The 19,589-nt window shown below is 43.9% G+C and overlaps 1 protein-coding gene across 1 annotated transcript in view; it reads right to left on the bottom strand.

The window, feature by feature from the left end:
* Positions 1-19,589, bottom strand: part of AOAH (acyloxyacyl hydrolase) — a 158,448-nt gene that overhangs the window by 21,541 nt on the left and 117,318 nt on the right. Inside the window, exons 14-16 of the mRNA XM_032871529.1 lie at positions 9,935-9,971; positions 9,090-9,164; positions 845-1,017 (exon numbers count right to left, since the gene is read on the bottom strand). Coding sequence (XP_032727420.1) covers positions 845-1,017; positions 9,090-9,164; positions 9,935-9,971 — 285 coding nt within the window. The remainder of the gene's footprint in view (positions 1-844; positions 1,018-9,089; positions 9,165-9,934; positions 9,972-19,589) is intronic.

Raw genomic sequence — 19,589 nt, 5'->3', positions numbered from 1 at the left:
CTCTGGCATACTCCTACTGCAACACAAGCCTATGTTGGCAGGGATTTTTGATTATTGTGTTCACTTTTGGTTACGCAGTACCTAGAACAGTGCCTGGCACATAATAAATATTTTTTGAAAGGACATTCTCTCCCAAACAGAGAGAGAGCCCTACTACACCCAGATTACACATACAATAAGTCATGCAACATTTGGAGCCTTGGGCTTTTCACCAATAAAATGGAATTAACAAAAATAGTATTAATTGGATTAACAGGATTGTTTTAAGGATCAGCATGGCAGCCCTTCCTGATGTGAATTACTATTATTTTTACAATGTTTAGAAAGAATCTCGAATGCTAGAGATGCTCCTGAAAGTTTCTGGAGATCTTCAAAGCATTTCAGAGCCAAGGACTCCAAGAGAGTGTAGAAGCAGGAAGCAAGCTCATTGGAGGATGTTTTGTGTAGAATTTTAACTGCCACCAGGGTCCACAGAATTTCTTAGAATTCTGGCCACCAGGGGGCACTCACCATTGAGGTTTGGAAAAACCCTTCTCTGACTTGAGCTCTATCCACTTACTCTAGGTTTCACTTTTCCTTAAAGGAGTTTCCTGATTAAACTCTTACCCTTCGGTTTGTCCTAATTATACATTAAAAATTTCTGCCCTTTCTGACTTTGGATCTGGTTCTGACCATCTTTGGATACTGACCTTTAGAAGCGTACCTCAGGGCTCTCGCCTTCCACCAGTTCTGACCTATGCCCTGTGGTGGCACTTTGGGTGTATTCGTACACGGTTTGAACTACATATATTTGAACCATGTAAAACTGACATTGTTAAAGAGTAAAAGTATCTTCAACTAATACCGAGAGGATAATATCTGTTGTGCAAATTATCCCAGAGAAATGTTCCATCTGGTAAGCCGTATAAAATAACATGGCTGCCATTTGGTAGGTGGGAATTTAGATACTTCAGAGTCTGCATGATACTGGAGTATAGTTTCTCAGGAGTGGTCATTTCTGGGACGGGGTCAACTTTCCTGTTGGTGAAAGAAATAGAAAATATCTTAGTAGATAAGGATAAATGCATACACATCCATTAACCCCCACCCACACACAATGTAGTAGTTATTGGTGTTATTTGCAAAATATGTTAGGCTTCCTGATTCTCTTGTGGTTGGGTGGGCCATGTGACTGATCTAGCCTATCAGTTGTGAGCAGAAGTGACATGTGTCACGTTTGTTGATATGAGAACCTCTAGAATGCTGTCATGAGTCTGGGCAACATTCTATATAGCAGCTGCTTCTCTAATCTGAGTCCTGGAATAGAGTCTCGTGGTGATCCCTGGGTGACAATGTAGTAGAGTAAATGTTTGTTGCTTTATGCTACTAAGATTTGAGGCTGTTTGTTCCTGCAGCAATGACCTTACCTATCCTGACCAATAATAGAACAAAAGGAGTCTTGTGTTACTTATTCTTTGACCCTTTGAGATCTGTAACTTCATCTTTAAACTTTTCACATATATCACAGTTAGGAAAATACAATTTTACTGAGAAATAAAATGACATATTATGTATCCATACCACATCCTTCCTTTCTACATTGAATTCGAACTTACACACTTTCAGGAATACATTAAGTTTGAGTTAAGATACTAACCTGCATTAACCTGGGAATACATTGTAGAATTCGCTAAGATTTTCAGCTACTCTGTAAAGTGCCTTTTGTTAACCTAAATGAAATAAGTTGTTTTCTATTTTTAGTCCTTAAAATTCCAAATTTACATAATTATCCTACAGTGGGTTGAAGAATTTCCCTCAGAATGTGACCTTATTCAGAAATAAGGTTTTTGCAAATGTAAAGATATGGTCATACTGGATTCGAGATGGCCCTAAATCCAAAAACAAGTGTCCTTCCAAGAAGAAGAGGTGTTATGCAGACTCACACACAGGAAAGAAGGTCATGGGAAGCTGAAAGCAGAGATTGGAATTATGTTGCTATAAACCAAGGAATTCTGAGGATTGCCGGGAGCCCTCTCCATGACCCCCACCCCCAACAGGAGGCAGAAAGGACAAGAAACGATTTTTCCCCTGGACCTCTCAGAAAAAGCAGAGCCCTGCTGACACCTTGATTTTGGACTTCTAGCCTCCGGAACTGTGAGAGTTATTTGAAGTCACCCAGTGTGTGGTGTTTGTTATGGCAGCTTTTGGGAACTTAATACAGGTTCCAAACCAGAAAAAGTTAGTCTCCTACTCACAGGCTGGACCTGAGGCATAAGAGACAATGGAAGGAAGGGACAGAAAAGCCCCCAGGTATGTTCACTATTATCACTTTTTAAAAAATTTAATTTTTCTTTTTTAAGATTTTAAGTAATCTCTATACCCAACATGGGGCTCGAACTTACAACCTTGAGTCCTGTACTCTACCCACCCAGTGCCCCTCCACTGTTATCCCTTCAAAGGGGGCTCCTAAATGGACATCGATGCTGCAATTTTGGAGGCAATTTTTCAGAATGTATCAATATTTGGGGCATCTGGGTGGCTCAGTTGGTTAAGTGTTTGGCCCTTGATTTTGGCTCAGGTCGTGATTTCAGGGTCATGATATTGAGCCTGAAGTTGGGCTCTGGGCACAGCGGGAGTCGGCTTGAGATTTTCTCTCCCCCTCTACCCACCCCCTTGCTCTCTTGTCTCTCTCTCAAAAAAAAAAAAAAAAAAAAAAAAAGTATCAACATTTGAAGTTGGCTTAACTTTTGACCTTAAAATTTACAGTAACATTTCCACAAATGTGCAAAGACATATATACAACAATGCAACACCACAACATTGTGTAAAATAGTGTAAAGTCAGAAAAAGCCAAAAGCCTGGTTATATAAATTCTAGTACATCCAAGAGGTAGAAGGCTATGCAGCCACTAAAAAGAAAAAAGTAACTAATACGGGTGATATTTATACAACATTCTGCGTTACTAAATGCCACTGAATTGTTCACTTTAAAATGGTTAATTTTATATTATGTAAATTTCACCTCAATAAAATAAAAAAAATTAAAAATAATGAAGTAGTCTGTATGCATTAGCATAGAAAAGACTGCTAAAAAGTACTGTTGATTGAAAAGAAATTACAGAGCAGTAAGCATACTATTATTTCATTTCAATGAATATTAATCAGTCTGTAAGTTAGAATTTGCATAGAAAAAATCTGGATGCAGATACATTAAACTGTCTCTATTGGGTAGCTTGGAGCAGGCTGGTAGAGGGCTGGTGGGGAGTGATTATGGGGAAACTCACTTCCTACACCCTGTATGATTTGAACTTTTCACAACAGATGTTATTTTGTAATCAGAAAAATAATAAAAATAAAACATTCTCATATTATTTTTATTCTTTCTCAAGCAAAGGGGGAAAAAACTGAACTCCACCAAAGCTTTAATGGGAGGAGCAGAAAGCATTGTAATTTTATGCTATTTGTCCCCCACCTATTTCACTTAGCCAAATAAAATCACTGAATTGCTGCTATCCAGAGGTGACAGGATGACCACGGATGCAAAGAACACTATGGCTCATTTGTGATGAGCAGGATGTACCCACGAAGAGGAGAAGGCAGAGCCAGGCTGATGGGCTGCCAGTAAGGTCTTAGCTGTGGGTGGGGTCCATACTTCTATACTATCTAATGGGTTGCTTAGAACTCCCCCACCCAGCCCTGGGGAAAAAAAAAAAAAAGTAAAGAAAGATGTCCTATTTTCCAAAACCCCAGCATATAGAACAGAATGCTAAATTCATGCTTTTTGTTACCTTGGGAAAAATTATACTACTTTATGAGTAAAAATCTCTCCAACCTGAATAAAAAGATTTCATAAGGATATGAGATTAGGGTGCCTACCTACTAAGGGCTGAAGGCTGGGTACTGGCTTTGGCTTAACTTGTATATGTGCAGAAGGTGCTAGAAGGACCCCAGTTTGTGAAGAGGACTCAGACTGCCTTGTGGGTTTGCTCAGCCGGGGAGGACCCACCCAGAGTCACCAAGCTTGATATTCACTCTGTGTGTGTGTGTGTGTGCGTGTGTGTGTGTACTGTCACAGCAGGGCTGAAATGGATATCTTATCTCCCATCATCGGTAAGGCGAGCACATACTGCTTATTAACTTTTGCCTTGGCACTTCAGCTTCTTTTTTTTTTCTTTTCCTGCTGATACACTAGCGCTTTGGCACAAGGCAATTATGCTGAGCTATGGCTCTCCAATCACATAAAGCCAAGATGAGTTAAGATGGAGAAAAGTCTCCCAAACTCCCTATTTAATGATTATTCTTTGGCTAGAGACACAACCCTGATGATAACAAGTATTCTGAGCTACTTTGTGCTTTTGCAAAAGCACCCATAACTGAAGCAAGCATAACAGAAATGGCTAATTACTAAGTGAATTCAAAATGGAAGCCTTGGTATTGCTGGCAGAACATTCTCTAGTCATCTTTGCTCCATCGTGCACAGCTACATAATTTACACATGTGTGCTGTTAGATAAAAACCTTTATTTATTTTTTTAAAAGATTTTATTTATTTATTTGACAGAGATCACAAGTAGGCAGAGAGGCAGGCAGACAGAGAGAGGGGGGGAAGCAGGCTTCCCGCCAAGCAGAGAGCCTGATGCGGGGCTCTATCCCAGGACCCTGGGATCACTACCTCAGCCAAAGGCAGAGGCTTTAACCCTCTGAGCCACCCAGGTGCCCCAATAAAACCCTTTAATGTGCATAGCAAAACTCACTGGTTCTTTTTTTTTTTTTTTTTTTTTAAAGTAAGCTCTAGGCTCAACGTGGGGCTTGAACTCATGACCCCAAGACCAAGGGTTGCACGTTCTACCGATTAAGCTAGGCAGGCACCCCTAAATTGACTGATTCTTAGTTCAAGAGGGCAAATGGATCTAAGTGACAGGAGGTGGGTCACCCCTTCTGGATGTATCCATAGGTGCCTTCTGACTCTGTCCCTAAAAGACTGTGAATGCCATTTGGATCTGCCCACTCCTTCTTATCTGGTAGTTTCTGAGGAGAGTTAGCACTAGTATCTTGGAGACCTGAGTCCCAGCAGTTTGGGAAACATCTCTTAGGCCTTCCCTGATGTCCGCCGCAGGTTGAGCAGACTGAGCTGGAGGCGTCTAACCTTCTCCAGCCCACGTGTCAGGTCTGCTTTGTGAGCCCAGGCTTACCTGCCTACGCCAGAGCCTGCATCCCTCCGCACACACCGGTGAGCTCACACTGGCCACTCAGAGAGGGGAGGAGTAAGGGGGTGCTAAGCTTACACAGGGCAAGCCTGGGGCACGTGATGCTGGTGGCAGGGAAATGATGAGGGAGCACTGGCATCTCGGGCTGGGCTCTCTGGTCAGGAGCACGCGGCCGGCCACAGAGAAAGATTCTCGCCCCTTGGGTGGCTCAGAGCCTGTCCTTATCCTCATGAATTGTGTCTGACCGTGAAAATAAGCCTTGTGACTTGGGTGCCGGGCCGGCTGTGACTCTCTCATTACCCTGGCAGCCATTCCAGGCAGATTTCACCTGGCTAATGTCAGAAGGCAAACAGCCTCTGTGGAAAATATTTCCCAGAACCACAGCTGAAGCCCAGACAGGCATCACGACTGAGTGCTCAGCCCTCACTCAAGCTTGCACTTGAGTTCTCTCAGCGGCCAGGGAACGCAGGGAGCCCTTCTCTTCAGGCCAGCCCGCTGTAACAGCATCGCTGACCTCCCACCGACCCGCCTTGAGGAGGCATCTTGACACAGACTGGAGAGGGCTGGGGACTCAGCGGGCCCACATTACCCCACGCATGGAGATCCTGGGTCCCTGAACGTGGGGGTGACCTGGAACATGCTGGCTGCTTGGGAACCTCCTTATCCTTCCCTTGGCTGCCCCTGCCTCCATGAGGAGGCTGGGAGAAAGAACTCCTTTGTGCATTCCCTTCTCTGCTGGTTTTTCTACCACTTGATTGGATGGAATGGAGTGTTTGCTGCCAGTGCAGGCTCCTTGGGGCCAGTGACCTATCAGCATGTTGGCTGGTTTCCTCTTTTCTATTTAAATTTTTTAAAAAAATTTAAATTCAATTAATTAACATATATTACTGGTTTCAGAGGTAGAGGTCAGTGATTCATGTCTTATAAAATACCCAGTGCTTATCACATCACGTGCCATCCTTATTGTCCAGCGTCTAGTCACCCCTGCTGGTTTCCTCTTAATGCAGTGCTGATCGGCTGCCCTGGGTGACATCAGAAACACTGGCATTGAAAATGCCAGAAAAGGGGTGCCTGGGTGCCTCAGTGGGTTAAAGCCTCTGCCTTCGGCTCAGGTCATGATCCCAGCATCCTGGGATCGAGCCCCGCATCGGGCTCTCTGGTTGGCGGGGAGCCTGCTTCCTCCTCTCTCTCTGCCTGCCTCTCTGCCCACTTGTGATCTGTCAAATAAATAAATAAAATCTTAAAAAAAAAAAAAAGAAAGAAAATGCCAGGAAAAACAAAACAAAACAAAACAACTTGGGTGCCGGGGAACACAGACAACCTGTGTAGGGTGGTCCTAGCTCTTTCCATTAGGTGAAGAATATATAATTAATTATTTCTGGGTCCACTGTAAAACAAACAAACAAAACTGAACCATGTCAGTATATGTGGCATGTCATGTTGTGGGGTAGAGGAAGGATTTATGATTTGAGGCCCTTAAAGCCATTCCCTTTCCCAGGCCGCCCGGGCTACTCAAGGTTCTGCTGCTCTAGCTCACTCAAATTTGCCCTATTTCCAGGCATTTTTCGCTTTGTGTATCATAGGCATTCCATCGCTTTCGAGGGCAGTGACAGGACAAGCCAAAGGAAGCTGGATTAGCTTTGGCCAAACAGAGTAGAGTCACAGGGGAAAGCTGTGTTTGTCTATGTGACCTTTCTTCTTAAATCCCAGACATTAAAAAGCTATCTTCTAATCACGACCTTCATTCATTTAGCACATACTTACTGAGTAGTTGCGTGAGTTTGGAGAATTGAGAAAAAGCACAGGGCTGCATTATTTCAGTAAATGCTAGCATCATCAGAAAAAAAAGGAAAGAAAAAAGTCAAGCCAATATCCCCAAACTTGTTCCAGGGCGGACTTATTATGCAACTCGTTGCTGGCTTGAGCTTTTTATGTGATCGCTCTGCTCATTTTGGGTTGTCTGCTCCACCTTGATGTGCTGGCAGATGGGGAGGTACAGCTGCCATCTGTCTTTATTTTTCTAACCCCACCGCAGGACATTGCAAAGTGGGCACTGCGGGGACATCCCACGCTGCCAACCCCGTTCTTTCACCCAAATGCTCGCTGCTTCTCTGCCCAGATCCCTGGCGGGGGGAGAGGCTGGCACAAGTCTCTGGCTGATGTCTGCCTGCCCTTTGGCTCCTTGGAAAAGGAAAAGTAGGCCTGGGCTGGAAGGGACTCTGAGTAAGCAGGTTCTGCTGGAAAATGCAGGTGAAGAGGTTTGGGTTCTTGGAGTCAAAGCCTCTCTCTGCAGGTGTTCTGGGCTCATTAGCCGTGGTTTGCTCTGTGTCCCCTCTGGGAGAACTTGATCCGGAGGCTGGAGGTATGCTAGCTGATGTGACACAGGTTCATTCTGTTCTGTGATAGGGCTGGGGTTGAAGCTCAGTGCTTCCCCTTCCATAAGCTCCTTGTGGTCAGGCACTGGGGCCTCTTTGCCATTATGTCCCAGAGCCTGGTACAGCATTTGGCACACCGTAGGTGGTCAGTACATATGTTTACAAAAGTGATCGCCCAAAGGAACGCAGTTAAGGCAGGTGTGGACTATGAAAAGATCACAGAAATTCCTCAGGGAACCTGGTCTGCCTCTCAGCCTTGCTACTTGTAGCAATATAAGCAAGTTCCTTAACCTTGCAGAACCTGTTTGTTCATCTACAAAATAGGGACAATCATACTTAAGGCTGCTAGGGGGTAGTGTGACTCTTGGTTCATGGAGAGTTTGGAGGTGTGTCTGCTATTTGCCAGAGAGTTCTATGTGGCTCATCACAGAAGTTGGGACTTGAGTCTTTCTTGGGAGCTTTGGGGTTCGGGGGAGGGTGGTAAACCAACCCAGGGGGTGCCAAGGCGGAGTTTGGCACATCAGTATTTCTGCACGGCAGTATGGTATCTACTGACCTGAACTCACTTCACTAATTAGGTCTACACCTCCTTCACCGTGAGAGTTCCAGGGCTTTCTTACCTCATGGAGGTGTTGGTGAGGGCAAATACATTTTAGTAATATTGAACTGGGTTTTTAGCACAGGCTTAGAGAGCTTGGTGAGTGAAAGCAAAGGACAGGCAGTCAGTAGGATGACCTACTTCTAGTATCGTTTGGGTTGGAGGCCAGCTCTGCCATTAATCAATTAATCAGGCAAGTCACATAATCTCTCCTGGCTTTACTTTTCTGTTTTCTGAGATGGTGGGTGGGTGGCTACTGGGGAGTTGTTCTAGATCTGATCTCACCTTTTTTTTTTTCCTTTTTGGCCACAATCACGGGACAGATGGCATTCACATGTGCAGCATATTCTTAGGGGTACACACAATTTTTGAGAAACCTTCCAAAATGTTGTGGGAGACTAAGGCATTCAACATTTTGAAATCACTACTGATATTAGCAGTTTAGCAAAATTGCTTTCTTACTATGGGCCATGGGCATAAATAAGAGTGGCTGTAAACTATACAGTTTGTTGGCAAATGCTCCAAGTCTATGCTTTCTCTCCGCATGAATACCGACATCAGAATGTGAGCGAGGAAGCTATTCTTATGGGGTAGCTGTGATTCACCCTGGTTTTATTTAAAAGGCCATGATATTCAGGCTTGGATTCTTGGCTAGTAGCAGCATATATCTTGTGATACAACTGAGAACTCATATCGTGACATACCCATCTGCTGGGAATCAGAGCAGAGAATTAATGGATCAGATATTTTTTAAAGGGTCTTCCAGCTTTACGGGCTGGTTTTATCAATTTCATATGTGTCTAGGACTTGCTAAGACAGAGAAATTCAACTCAATAGGAGGGTACTGTAACACAGTGGAGTGGAGAAGAGAAGACGGGGGGGGGGTACCCAGAGTCCAAGAATTTTCAAAGCTTTCTTTCTCTGTAACTCACCCATTGCAGACATCATTTCCAATCATGGCATATATGACGATGGCTGGATGGTCCAACAGTTGGTTCCTAGACAAACTGAGAAGCCAGAGATGGACTGTGAATGGCAAAACCTCAGAAACCAAACTTAGTGTTAGCTGATGTCACAGCCTGGGCCCATGAAAGGAATTTTGTGTGCCCCACCCACCCCCCACTTTGGTAACTTTTGCTATTTTTCTTTCTTTCCATGATCACTCTTCCTCTTTTCCCCTTCTTCTGTATAATCTGTAAATTACTTCCCCATGAGGGGAAGACCACTTAAGTGCATAGAATTGAAAAGGGTGGACTGAAGTCTCCAGGAGGCATACACGTTACCGTCTTCTTAGGATTTTTCACAGCTTTTGTCCTCAAGTGTTACTGGCTTCCCTCTGTCCAGATTTGTAGGACATCTGGATAGCTGAGCTCCAGTATTGAACTTTCGAAATTCCAGGGCTTCCCAATGTTTCCATTCTGGGCAGCCAGGGCCTTGCTTCTGAATTTTAAGCTCAAAATGAGCACATAAAGTGGGAAAATGAAGTTTTTTTTTGGTTTGTTTGTTTGTTTTGCCTTTTTTCCAGCTACTTCAGCTAGACTTAAGTTTGACCCTCTTTGTATGCATTTTTATGATCCTTCTTTAAGGACATATGCACATTAATCACTTTCTATGTCCACTGGTCCAAGAAGTGATAATGTCCAGTGTGTGGCAGTCACTAGCAAGGTACTGGTGCTCAGTACAAGTGATTACAGGGTGACAACAGAGGGTTTTCATTCTTTCCTCACAATGAGAAACCCAATTTAAAAACAACTTCGTATATCCCTCTTTCACTTACGTCTCTAGAAATTTCTCCAGGTTTTGGGAAGATCCACCTGAATAATTAAAATTAAGAAATAATTAAAGTCAGTGAGTTCAATTCGACACTATCAGTATGATAATCTGACTGACTGAAAGCAAGGAGAAGCATCACTGTGCAGCCAGAGGTCCCATCATAGGGACGGGAATGATGTCATCCTGGAACGCTTCTTAATGGGTTTTCTGTTTACTTGGCATTATGCTAACATAATTCTAAATTCTTTGGATATTCAGATCTCGAGATATTTCCTAAGCATGGATGAGTAAACCTTCTAGTAGATGTGAGAAAATGATATACATCTATCTTCAAGAGGAAACTACTCCAAAGATTAAGAAATTGGATGAGGGGCAAGAAGAAATAAAAATGATTCTTTGAGAACTACCCATCCCCCTAGAAAGCCCCATTTAATCACCTGCTGGTATCCCAGCTCATCCCTGAGGCTTCTTCTGGTTGGCTGGCCTATGCAAGGTTCTGACTGTTCAGAGCGTATATTTCAACTCCTATCATGACATGAGTGACCAACCTTGCTCTACCCATTACCACCTGTAATGTATCTCTTTCACAAAAGTTGTATTCATTTGATACTCATTTTACTCTGGCCATTCTGTTAGGCACTTACATTATTATTTCATTTAGGCCTTCATACAACTCTGTGAGGTAGGTACAGTCGTATTCCCATTTTATAGATGAGGAAACTGAGGTATACTTAAGTGAGTTGCCTAAAGCCACACAAGTCATAATAGGGAGAACTGAAGCTCAAATTCAGTCCCTTCTGTCTGCACTGCTGAGCTCTGGCATATTGCTCGTCGTCTAGAAAGAGTGAACCCAAAGAGGTTTACTGCTAGTTTGTCCCTTGGAGGCCGGTCTGCAGTAACAAGTGAGTAATTATGAGGTTAACTCGTGGGTGGTACAACTCATGGGACAAGGCAGAGTCTCCTGTAATTTCCAGTTTTCAAAGCTTGGGGGCAGATGCATTTTATGGCAGACTCTGAATGTGTTTACGGAGCCTCATGGGGGAAGGGGACCTGCACAGCTGTGAAGGCCAGGAAGGCCCACATTCCCCTTAAGCAGTGTGGCCCCCTTCTTCACATACAGCTGGCATCAAACTATACCGGCAGCCCCGATGTTCCCCGGGTTGACTCAGAAATGTCCGTACATTCAATGAAGGTTGCTTTACTTCCTTCTTTATTGCAGTAGAATATACAGCCATAAACTTTACCATTCTCCCTTTTTTTGAGCGCACAGTTAAGTGGCATTAAGTATGTTCACATTGTGGTGTGACTGTCAGCATGGCACACTGAATTCCTGCACTCATTAAAGAATAATCAGGTACCTCATATAGAGGGGATCAGAGAATATTTGTCTTTTTGTGCCTGGCTGGTTTCATTTAGTCTTCACAGTTCATCCGCTTGTAGCATGTGTCAGAATATCCGTTCTTCTAAAGGCTGACTAAGTTTCCATTGTATGGATATACACTTCCGGACTGTCCACTCATCCGAACTGTCCATGGTGGATAGGCACTTGCTTGGTTTCTACCTTTTCGCTACTGTGACTAATGCTGCTATGAACACTGGTATACAAGTGTCTGTTTAGGTCCCTCCTTTCAACTCCCTTAGGTATATATTTTATTGAAATTGCTGGAGCATATGGTAGTGCTAGTTTTTTTTTGTTTTTTTTTTTTTTTTGAACAACCACCATACTGTTTTTTATTTCCTTCATGCAGCGAGGCGGGGCATATTCAGCATGCACGCAAACACAGAAATTAAGAGCAGTCAGTTCATCTCAGCACGCATGCGTTCATTCACGCTCTCCATTCATTCGCCGAGCCTGCCACATGCCTGACATACTGCCGCGTGCCTGTATGAAATTTACAGATGGGCTGGACATAGCCTCTATACCTGAGGAGTGGCGTCCGCAGGGGTAAGGTTTAATGGGAACCCAAAAGCAATGCTTAAAAAGAGGAAAGCCCAGTGTGATTTCAGCCTCTTCTCTCTGCTCAGAGAATGTGCCAGATTTTTACAACTCTGAGTCTTAAATGTAGAGACTCCAAGCATTCCTGGGTGTTAGATGGCTCCCTACTGTTCTCAAGGGGGAGGAGAAGGACAGCCAATGCCTCTGACATGCCCTATGGGGACTCAGTCATCTCGGCTGGGCCTTTCATTCAGTTCCTGCCCCACAACTCTCAATTTCCCATTTTCAGTAGGATAACAATCAAGAGGTGTTTAATTCTCACTCTTTGATTTTTCTCTTAATGAGAAATGAAAACTAATGAAAGCTCAAACCATGAGTGGGAAAAAAAATTAAAGGACCAGGTCAGGCCAATAATTTTCCTCATTATCCAGAGTACAGCTGGGAATTTGAGGTGCAGAGCACCCACAGAGCTTGAGGGAAATCAAAATGAGAACCTGTAATGGCTTGCCACATAAGCAGCCCCCTCTCCTGCCCACACCACCCACATCCCTTGGCTGCTCCGGACAAGGATGGCAGGCCAGTCGCCTGGGTGGGTGCGGTGAGTTTAGAAACCGCCATCACAAACAACCACTCAACGAGAGAGGGGACGTGCCTACTCTTTTCTACCCAAATGCTGATTTTTTTCTTCTGCTGAATATTTATATTGTAAGCACAGAATTCTCTGTGCTCTAGAGTTATTGCGCCTTCCACAATTTCCATTTCCTTTTGGGAATCTTCCTTTGATGAGATTATGTAATTAGTTTAGGTAATTCCCATACCACTTTTTCTTCTTAATCCCCTCTTGCTGTCATTCTCTACTCTTTTGAAGCCCCATCAACATTTGCTGTCTCTCTCCCTCCTGAGCTCTGTCACCTTTCTGCTCCTGGGTGGAGACTTCTCAACTGTGGATTTTGCTGCTGCCATTGTAGAAAATACTGAGCAGCTGGACCTACCTGGAAGATGTGAGCAGGAGAGAAAGACAGTTCCTAGCCTGTGGGATGTAGCAAAACAAGGGGGGCATTTGAAGAACCGCTACCACCCCTGAGAGGTCCATAGTCTGGCCTCTACAATTCTAGTTCAGAGAAGTAGAAAAGATGTGACTACAAAAGAGGGGCATTTGATTTATTCATCAAGGCGGCCCAAGGGAAAATCTACCTGTCTACGTTAAGGGAAGAAGGGGGTCTTTTTTGGCCATCAAAATCAAAATCAAAATTCATTCAGTGCCTTTTAAGTGAGGAATAGGGCATTGAAAGAAGAGAAGAAGGGTTTCATATACTCTCAGCACTGGCTCTCCTTCCTAAATAAATTTCAGCTTACACTTCTGCTGCTAGATCAGTGTTGACCACAGCAGCAAGTGCTTCATATCTTGGACATGCAAATCAATTGGTAACATACTTTCAATGGTCTTCTAGATGAGCTTGCTACTTTCTGTGCCTGGCCCAGAGTAGGAGTGCTCAAGTCTCAAATTCTTCATGGAAAAAGATAAGGTATATTTAAGGATAACAGGCCTTCATAAACTAATGCATTACCTTGATTATGTTTATGGAGTACTTACTCTTGGCCAGGCATTGCAAACAGAGGCCAGGAACACATCAGCAAATAAAAAAGACATGGTCCCTACTCTTGTGAAGCTTATAGTCATGAAACAGACAATGACCATAAGGTGGTAAGGTTCCGGGAAGCCCCGAAGAAGTCATGTGAAGCTGTGTACTGAAAGAAAAGTAGGTGTTTCCGTTCTTGAATTTCTAAGACAAGAACCTGTTAATGAATTTCCAATAAAATACCTGTGGATTCTTACATCAGAATTCCTAGCTGAATGCCATCTTGGTTATAAGTATCTGAATAGGATGGGGGCAGATCCAGGTTTCAAGCTCTGAAGCTTATATAATCTGGGGGATCCTCTTTAAGGAAAAGGACACAAAACATGAAAATGAGGCCTGACCTAAAGGGAAGCCACAGTGGAAGGAGACAAGGTTCTTAACCAATTGTGGTTAACTATTTTAAGTTGGCAAATTTTACAAACTCAAATGGTCACCAGGATTGGGGCTGGGGGTGGTCCTTCAGCTGTAGCCTCATTAGTTTCCTAACTCTGCCTCTTGGTGCTCCTTAGAGGTCATCTGTGAAGGCTTGGAGCATCTGCATTGGGTGGGACCTCCAAGAGCAAGTGATCAGGCAGCCCACTTTACAGAGGAGGCCCAGAGGTGGAAAGAGACGTGGTCAAGGTCATACAGCTAGTAATTAGTGATCCATTCCAGATGCCAGTTTAACAACAGACATTAGTAACCACTGAGATAGATCAGATAGCCTTGTGTCTAGGTTGGGAGATAGCAGAGGACAACAAAATGCTAACCTCACTGTCGGTTTGGTGGTACTCCTAATTCTGGTTTTCTTCTTCAATCGACCTGCTACTATTTACTTTTCACAGCCCTCCAGTACCTGTTCCATGTTTTCTGACCATGTTTCACAGTGGTATTCCGTGGGCCAGAGTGGGTGGAGTGTGCTTACGCTACTGTACCCAGAACCAGAAACCTAAAAAGCATTATAGAGAGTATAAAATGTTCATGGAAAACGTGTTGTCATACACGGACCTAAAGAAAATCTAATAATGCTTTTTAACTTTCATCAGATTTTAAATAATGGAGATTTGGCTATATTTTTATAATTGAGGAAGCATTTGGAAGAGTATGGATTGTATAAATCTGGCTTAAAAAATCAGCCATAAGAAATTTAAACTCCTTCATTTCTCTAAAGTTGTTTGCTTAAGTAGAAATATTCAGACTAATACACTGACCTTGAGCTCAAAATAGTAGGCACTTAATAATTGCTTGTTGTGACAGTTTCTGATGGTGTTTCTACTACTGAAAATGCTTTCAAATTCACAAGTATGGTTCTGAATTTCTATGACAAACTAGATAAATGATTCCCCAAACATATATTTTTAAAAGAAAGTAACAGCCTTCCCAGCATGGCTCTCACCTGACTCCTAGTTTCAAAACTAGACAAAATTTCACAGACATCCTTCAGCCACACTGAACTTCTCTTTCCCAAAGATTATTTTGCCCTTGGAGCCTCTTTGCACTGAGTCACCATCTCTCTCTGTTTTTTGGTTTCCTAATTTTTTTTCCTGCAGGACACTCTGCTCAAATGTACCTCATTAGCAAGTTTTTCCTGTCCTTCTCCAGGCAGAGGTAAATGCCTGTCACCTCCAACTAATTCCTCAGACTTCAACCTACCTCTCTTTTAGTGTCATTTCACAAGAACCATAGTGGTTCCCTTATTTGTCCCTCCCCCCTTATTTTTCCCTCTTTATATGCCCTCCTTGAAGGCAGGGACTTTGTTCTATTCATCTTTCTATTTCTAGCAGCTATTGCAATACTGGAGAGGAAACAGAAGGACTGGTGGGAGCAAAATCAAGTGGAAAATGAGAAAAAGGGAAGTAAAAGAGAAGACCAAAGGTAAAGGCACATCCCAGCAAGATTTGGAGCTGATAAAAAAACCCAGCAAGTTCATGTAAGTTACCAACACAAGTAGCAGTGAGCTCCCCTCCTCACCCCGATGTCCCTTATCTCAAACCCTAAACAAATGGGATCTAGAAAGGAGACTCCCTAGGACTTCAGGAACACTTGCCATTGACAATGACATAAAATAGTAGAAGATATTTGTTTCTGTATTTGCCATCGGTAAGTGTGCAGACTCAAGAGGTACAGGATGGAAATCTTGACCTAACAGAAGAATGGAGAGCTCACATTCCTCACATTGTGATCATGGTCAGGTGTTCTGCCTCAGACTGCATGAGCTGCCTGGAACAAGGAGAAGCCTCAGGAAGGGCTACAGAGATAAATCCTAAGAAATTGCTCCACTCGGATCACAATGTCTCTGTTGTTTAATAATTCTTGGAGACTGAAAGCCTTGAAAATATTTAAAAAGGGAATAAATCCCCCTAATTAAAAGGAGGGAAATGTGTTCCTCTATAGGAAATGTGTCAGAATGAAATGTTTTTCTTTCAAAAGTTTCTGTTATAATCAAACATTGTATCTTGGAGATGCGTTTGGCCCTTAGGAGAAATGGCAAGTTTTGATACCTGCGGGCACTGAGCCTATCTGCATTTATCTTTCAGATCAAAGCCTCTCAAAAATTGGTATTAAAATCGGGCTTTGTTGCTGTGAGCACACTGGATCGTGGCTCCCAAATAGACATGTCCTAGTTGTCTTCTTATAAATAATTTCTGTCATCTCCTCTCGACATTTTGGGTTGAGACCAAAAATATGACCCAGGAGTTGGGTTCACTAAATACTTTCCTGAAGGCCTACTTGTACTTGGGAGGGTAACTTCTTTGCTTCTTTCCAGTACTCTGTAGCTTTTAAAAAACTGCCTGAAAATTTTCATTTTGAGATCATTTCCAGAAAGTTGCAATAATTTACAAAGATTGAAATAATTTACAAACAGTTGCCAAAACAGATCAAAGGATTTTCACCTTCTCTTTACCCAAATTCCCTAAGTGGGACCATGTCTCACAATCACAGTACTGTGATCAAACTCGGGAACTTCCCATTGGCACAAGCCTATTGCCTCATCTATAGACCTATTCAGACTGTCCCACGGGTGGGTCAGCCCAACTCAGACCCAACACTTTCTGGGTCAGACCAACTCAGGATCACATACTATCTTCAGTCTTGTGTCAGTTTACTCTTCTTTAATCTGGACTAATTCCTTGGTGTTTTTTGACCTTGACACTTTTGAAGGGTACTAACCAATTATTTTATAGCTTGCCCTTCGAATTTGAGTTTGTCTTATGTTTCCTTCTGATTAAATTCAGGTTATGCATTTTTGTCAAGAACACAATAGCAGATGCTCAGTTAGCCAGTTACAGGTATTAAAAACAGGTACAAATTTTGTTGGAGAACAGAGATCACGAGGCAGGATGTAGTGGTGATGAAAATAAGTTCTTGTGTGTATGACAGAATTCAGCAAAGCCTTGATTAATACTCATTTATAGTTTGTTTCTTCATCATTCTTTTACCTTTTTCCTTGTCTATCCTTTTCAAAGAGGACCACTCGTGATAAAGAGGGGACACCGGCACAGAATGCTGGGTTGGGGTATATAATTGTGATCGCCTACCTCTCCAGGGCTGGTGTTGGTTGTTCTAGACAGTGAAGTGAAGGTAGTAGAAATGTAGTAAAGATGCTGGCTTTAGAGGCCAGACTCTGAAAGGGGGACAGCACGGTGTGGCTGGAAGCAAGGACAGACATGCTCTGACAGGGCTGGGATAATTCAGACCCAGGCTTGAGCTCTACCATTGATAAGTTGATGGACCATTAATCACTTAAGTTATTAAGTCTATCCAAGCCCCAGTGTCCTCACCTGTAAAATAGGGTTGTTTGTGGATTAAATGGGGATAGAATATGTAAATACTAGGATAGTGTCTGGGTGAGAGAAGAGAAGGTTACCTTTAATGAACTGAATATTTGTGTTCCTCTAAAATTCATTTTGAAATCTAACCCCCATTGTGAAGGTCTTTGGAAGTGAGGCCTTTGAGAGGAAATCAGGTCCGAAGGATAGAGTTCTCATGAGTAGAACTGGTGCCCTTTCAGAAGAGGTGGAGAGCTGGTGTGCTTCCTTTCTGCCATGTCACAAGTGGAGACGACCGAAGTCCACAGTTCACAAGCCGCGAGCGGGCTCCCACCCAGGACCCAGGCCTGCTGGCGTCATCCTCTCGGACTTCCAGCCTCTGACACTGTCAGAAGTGCATTTCCGTTGTTTATAAGCTGCTCAGTCTCTGGGGTTTCTTTGTTAAAGCCGTCTGAACTAAGTAGGCAGGCAGGACTTAATAGCTAAAACCTATAAAAGTAATAATAGCACTAGCAACCTCACACAACTCTCCAAAAGCATCCACCCATCGTGATAATGGATGGTTCTGGAGACTCGAGCCCTAGCCAATGGTCCTGGACGGTATTCCCAGCTGGAACACATGATTAGCTGCCAAGGGCCTGAGAGGACGACATCAGTGTGTTCTTTCTGGCTCAGAGGAAGGCCTGACTCATGCGTGGTGTTTCTGTGCCCCCGGCACGCTCCTTCCACACTTCTTCTGCTTGTTGAGGAAGCACACTCCTTTCTGGCACATCCGGCAGCAGGATGGATGGCTCCTCCATGTCCAGCCTTGTTAGAACATCCCCCAGAGATGACTTCTCTCCTCCTGCTTCTCAGCCTGGTCACCTTGCAGGAGCTCTTCCCCACTTTGGCACCTTCTGATTTGTTTTGCGTCCAAGTTTTAGTTCTACTTTTCCTTGAGTACCTCCTGGCCCCTTAGACTTAAGGGGAGGGGGACGAAGGTTCAAACAGCCACAGGCGCCGGGTAGCTAAACCTGCAGTCCACTGGAGGGGGAGGCCACTACTCAGCTCCAACGGACTCTCGCCAGGCAGGAGTGCGGCTGTGTTGCCAGGGTTGCGGATTTTGGAGAGAAATAAAAATTGGATTTTTATGTAAAAGCTCTCAAGTTTGAAAGATCAGCAACAAATCCAATTCAAAACAGAACACTTAAACATGGAGTGGGCCTGAAGACTGAGGTCTGATTTAGAATTTCAGAGTCATAGAGCTGGATGAACATTGAGATTATCTGGTTGAAGCCCTTTATTTGACACCTAGGGAAACTGAGGCCCAGAATGGGGCACGATTCCCGGAAGCTCTGGAGCCATCCAGGGACAGATCAGGGCTTGAAGGTGGTCCCGTATGCATTAATATGTAGCCTTTTTATCTTCTGTGTCCATTAGGGCGACTGGTGCTCAGAAATATCAGCAGAGACAACGAAGGCGTGGAGATGAATTTAGGGCTCGCTTCTCCCCCCAACTTTTCACTGGAGAGCAACAGGAATGAGTTGTACTGTCCTGCGGTACACGAATAAGGTGATTTTCTTTGCTGGTAATCTCGGAGCAGTGATGTGGAGAAGCAACAGCTGAACAGCCGCCAGGGGAGAGCCCAGGGCTGAACTTATAGCCATCATGGACACACAGTTCCCTGCTCTCCTCTTCCCGCCTCTCCCCTCCCTCCACTTCTGCTCCGGGACCCCCTTTCTCAATCTGCTGAAGAATCTCCTCCTTCACCTCTTTGCACCACCCACCCCCAACTCCCACTTAGCCTTCCCAGCCCTTGATCATGGAGATGGCCCGAGTATAAATTCCATATGCCCTGAATGTTGTCCCTTGTCTCTAGTTCTCCAGTCTGCTAGATTCTCTCCTATTCTCCAGAAGGTTTAATGCAAGCTTGAAGAAGGGGACCCCGGCAAGAAGTTCTTGGAGTGGGGGACCATGGGGAGAAGTGGAGGGTTCCAACTCACATCTGGCTTGCAGCCAAGGGATTCAGGCAGGGTCGGGGAGGTGAGGCTAGAACACATGCACTTTGGCCACGTGTTAGAATCCTCTGTGTTTCTTATCCATACACTTCCGGCTAGTCCCCTGCTCCTACTCCCGGTGGGTGAGCGAGCGCCCAGGTGTGCACAAAGGGGTGGCCCCACACCATACAGGAGATTGGGCCTGGAGAAAAATATTCCTGTGAGCACTTCTGACTTTCTGAAAACAAAACAACTCAAAAGAGGTGTTTACACTAAGATTTTGCTACACCTGCAAAAACAGAAAGAGGAAGGCTACCAGAGAAAAGGACATCCCAAGCTAGTGAAGTGTCCCTTGGAG

Source organism: Lontra canadensis, unplaced genomic scaffold, assembly GCF_010015895.1.
Source record: "Lontra canadensis isolate GAN:19392208 unplaced genomic scaffold, GSC_riverotter_1.0 scaffold2, whole genome shotgun sequence".
In the NCBI taxonomy this organism is placed as follows: Eukaryota; Metazoa; Chordata; class Mammalia; order Carnivora; family Mustelidae; genus Lontra; species Lontra canadensis.
The sequence above is the reverse complement of the archived record's forward strand: the minus strand, read 5'-3'. Positions and strand labels throughout refer to the sequence as shown.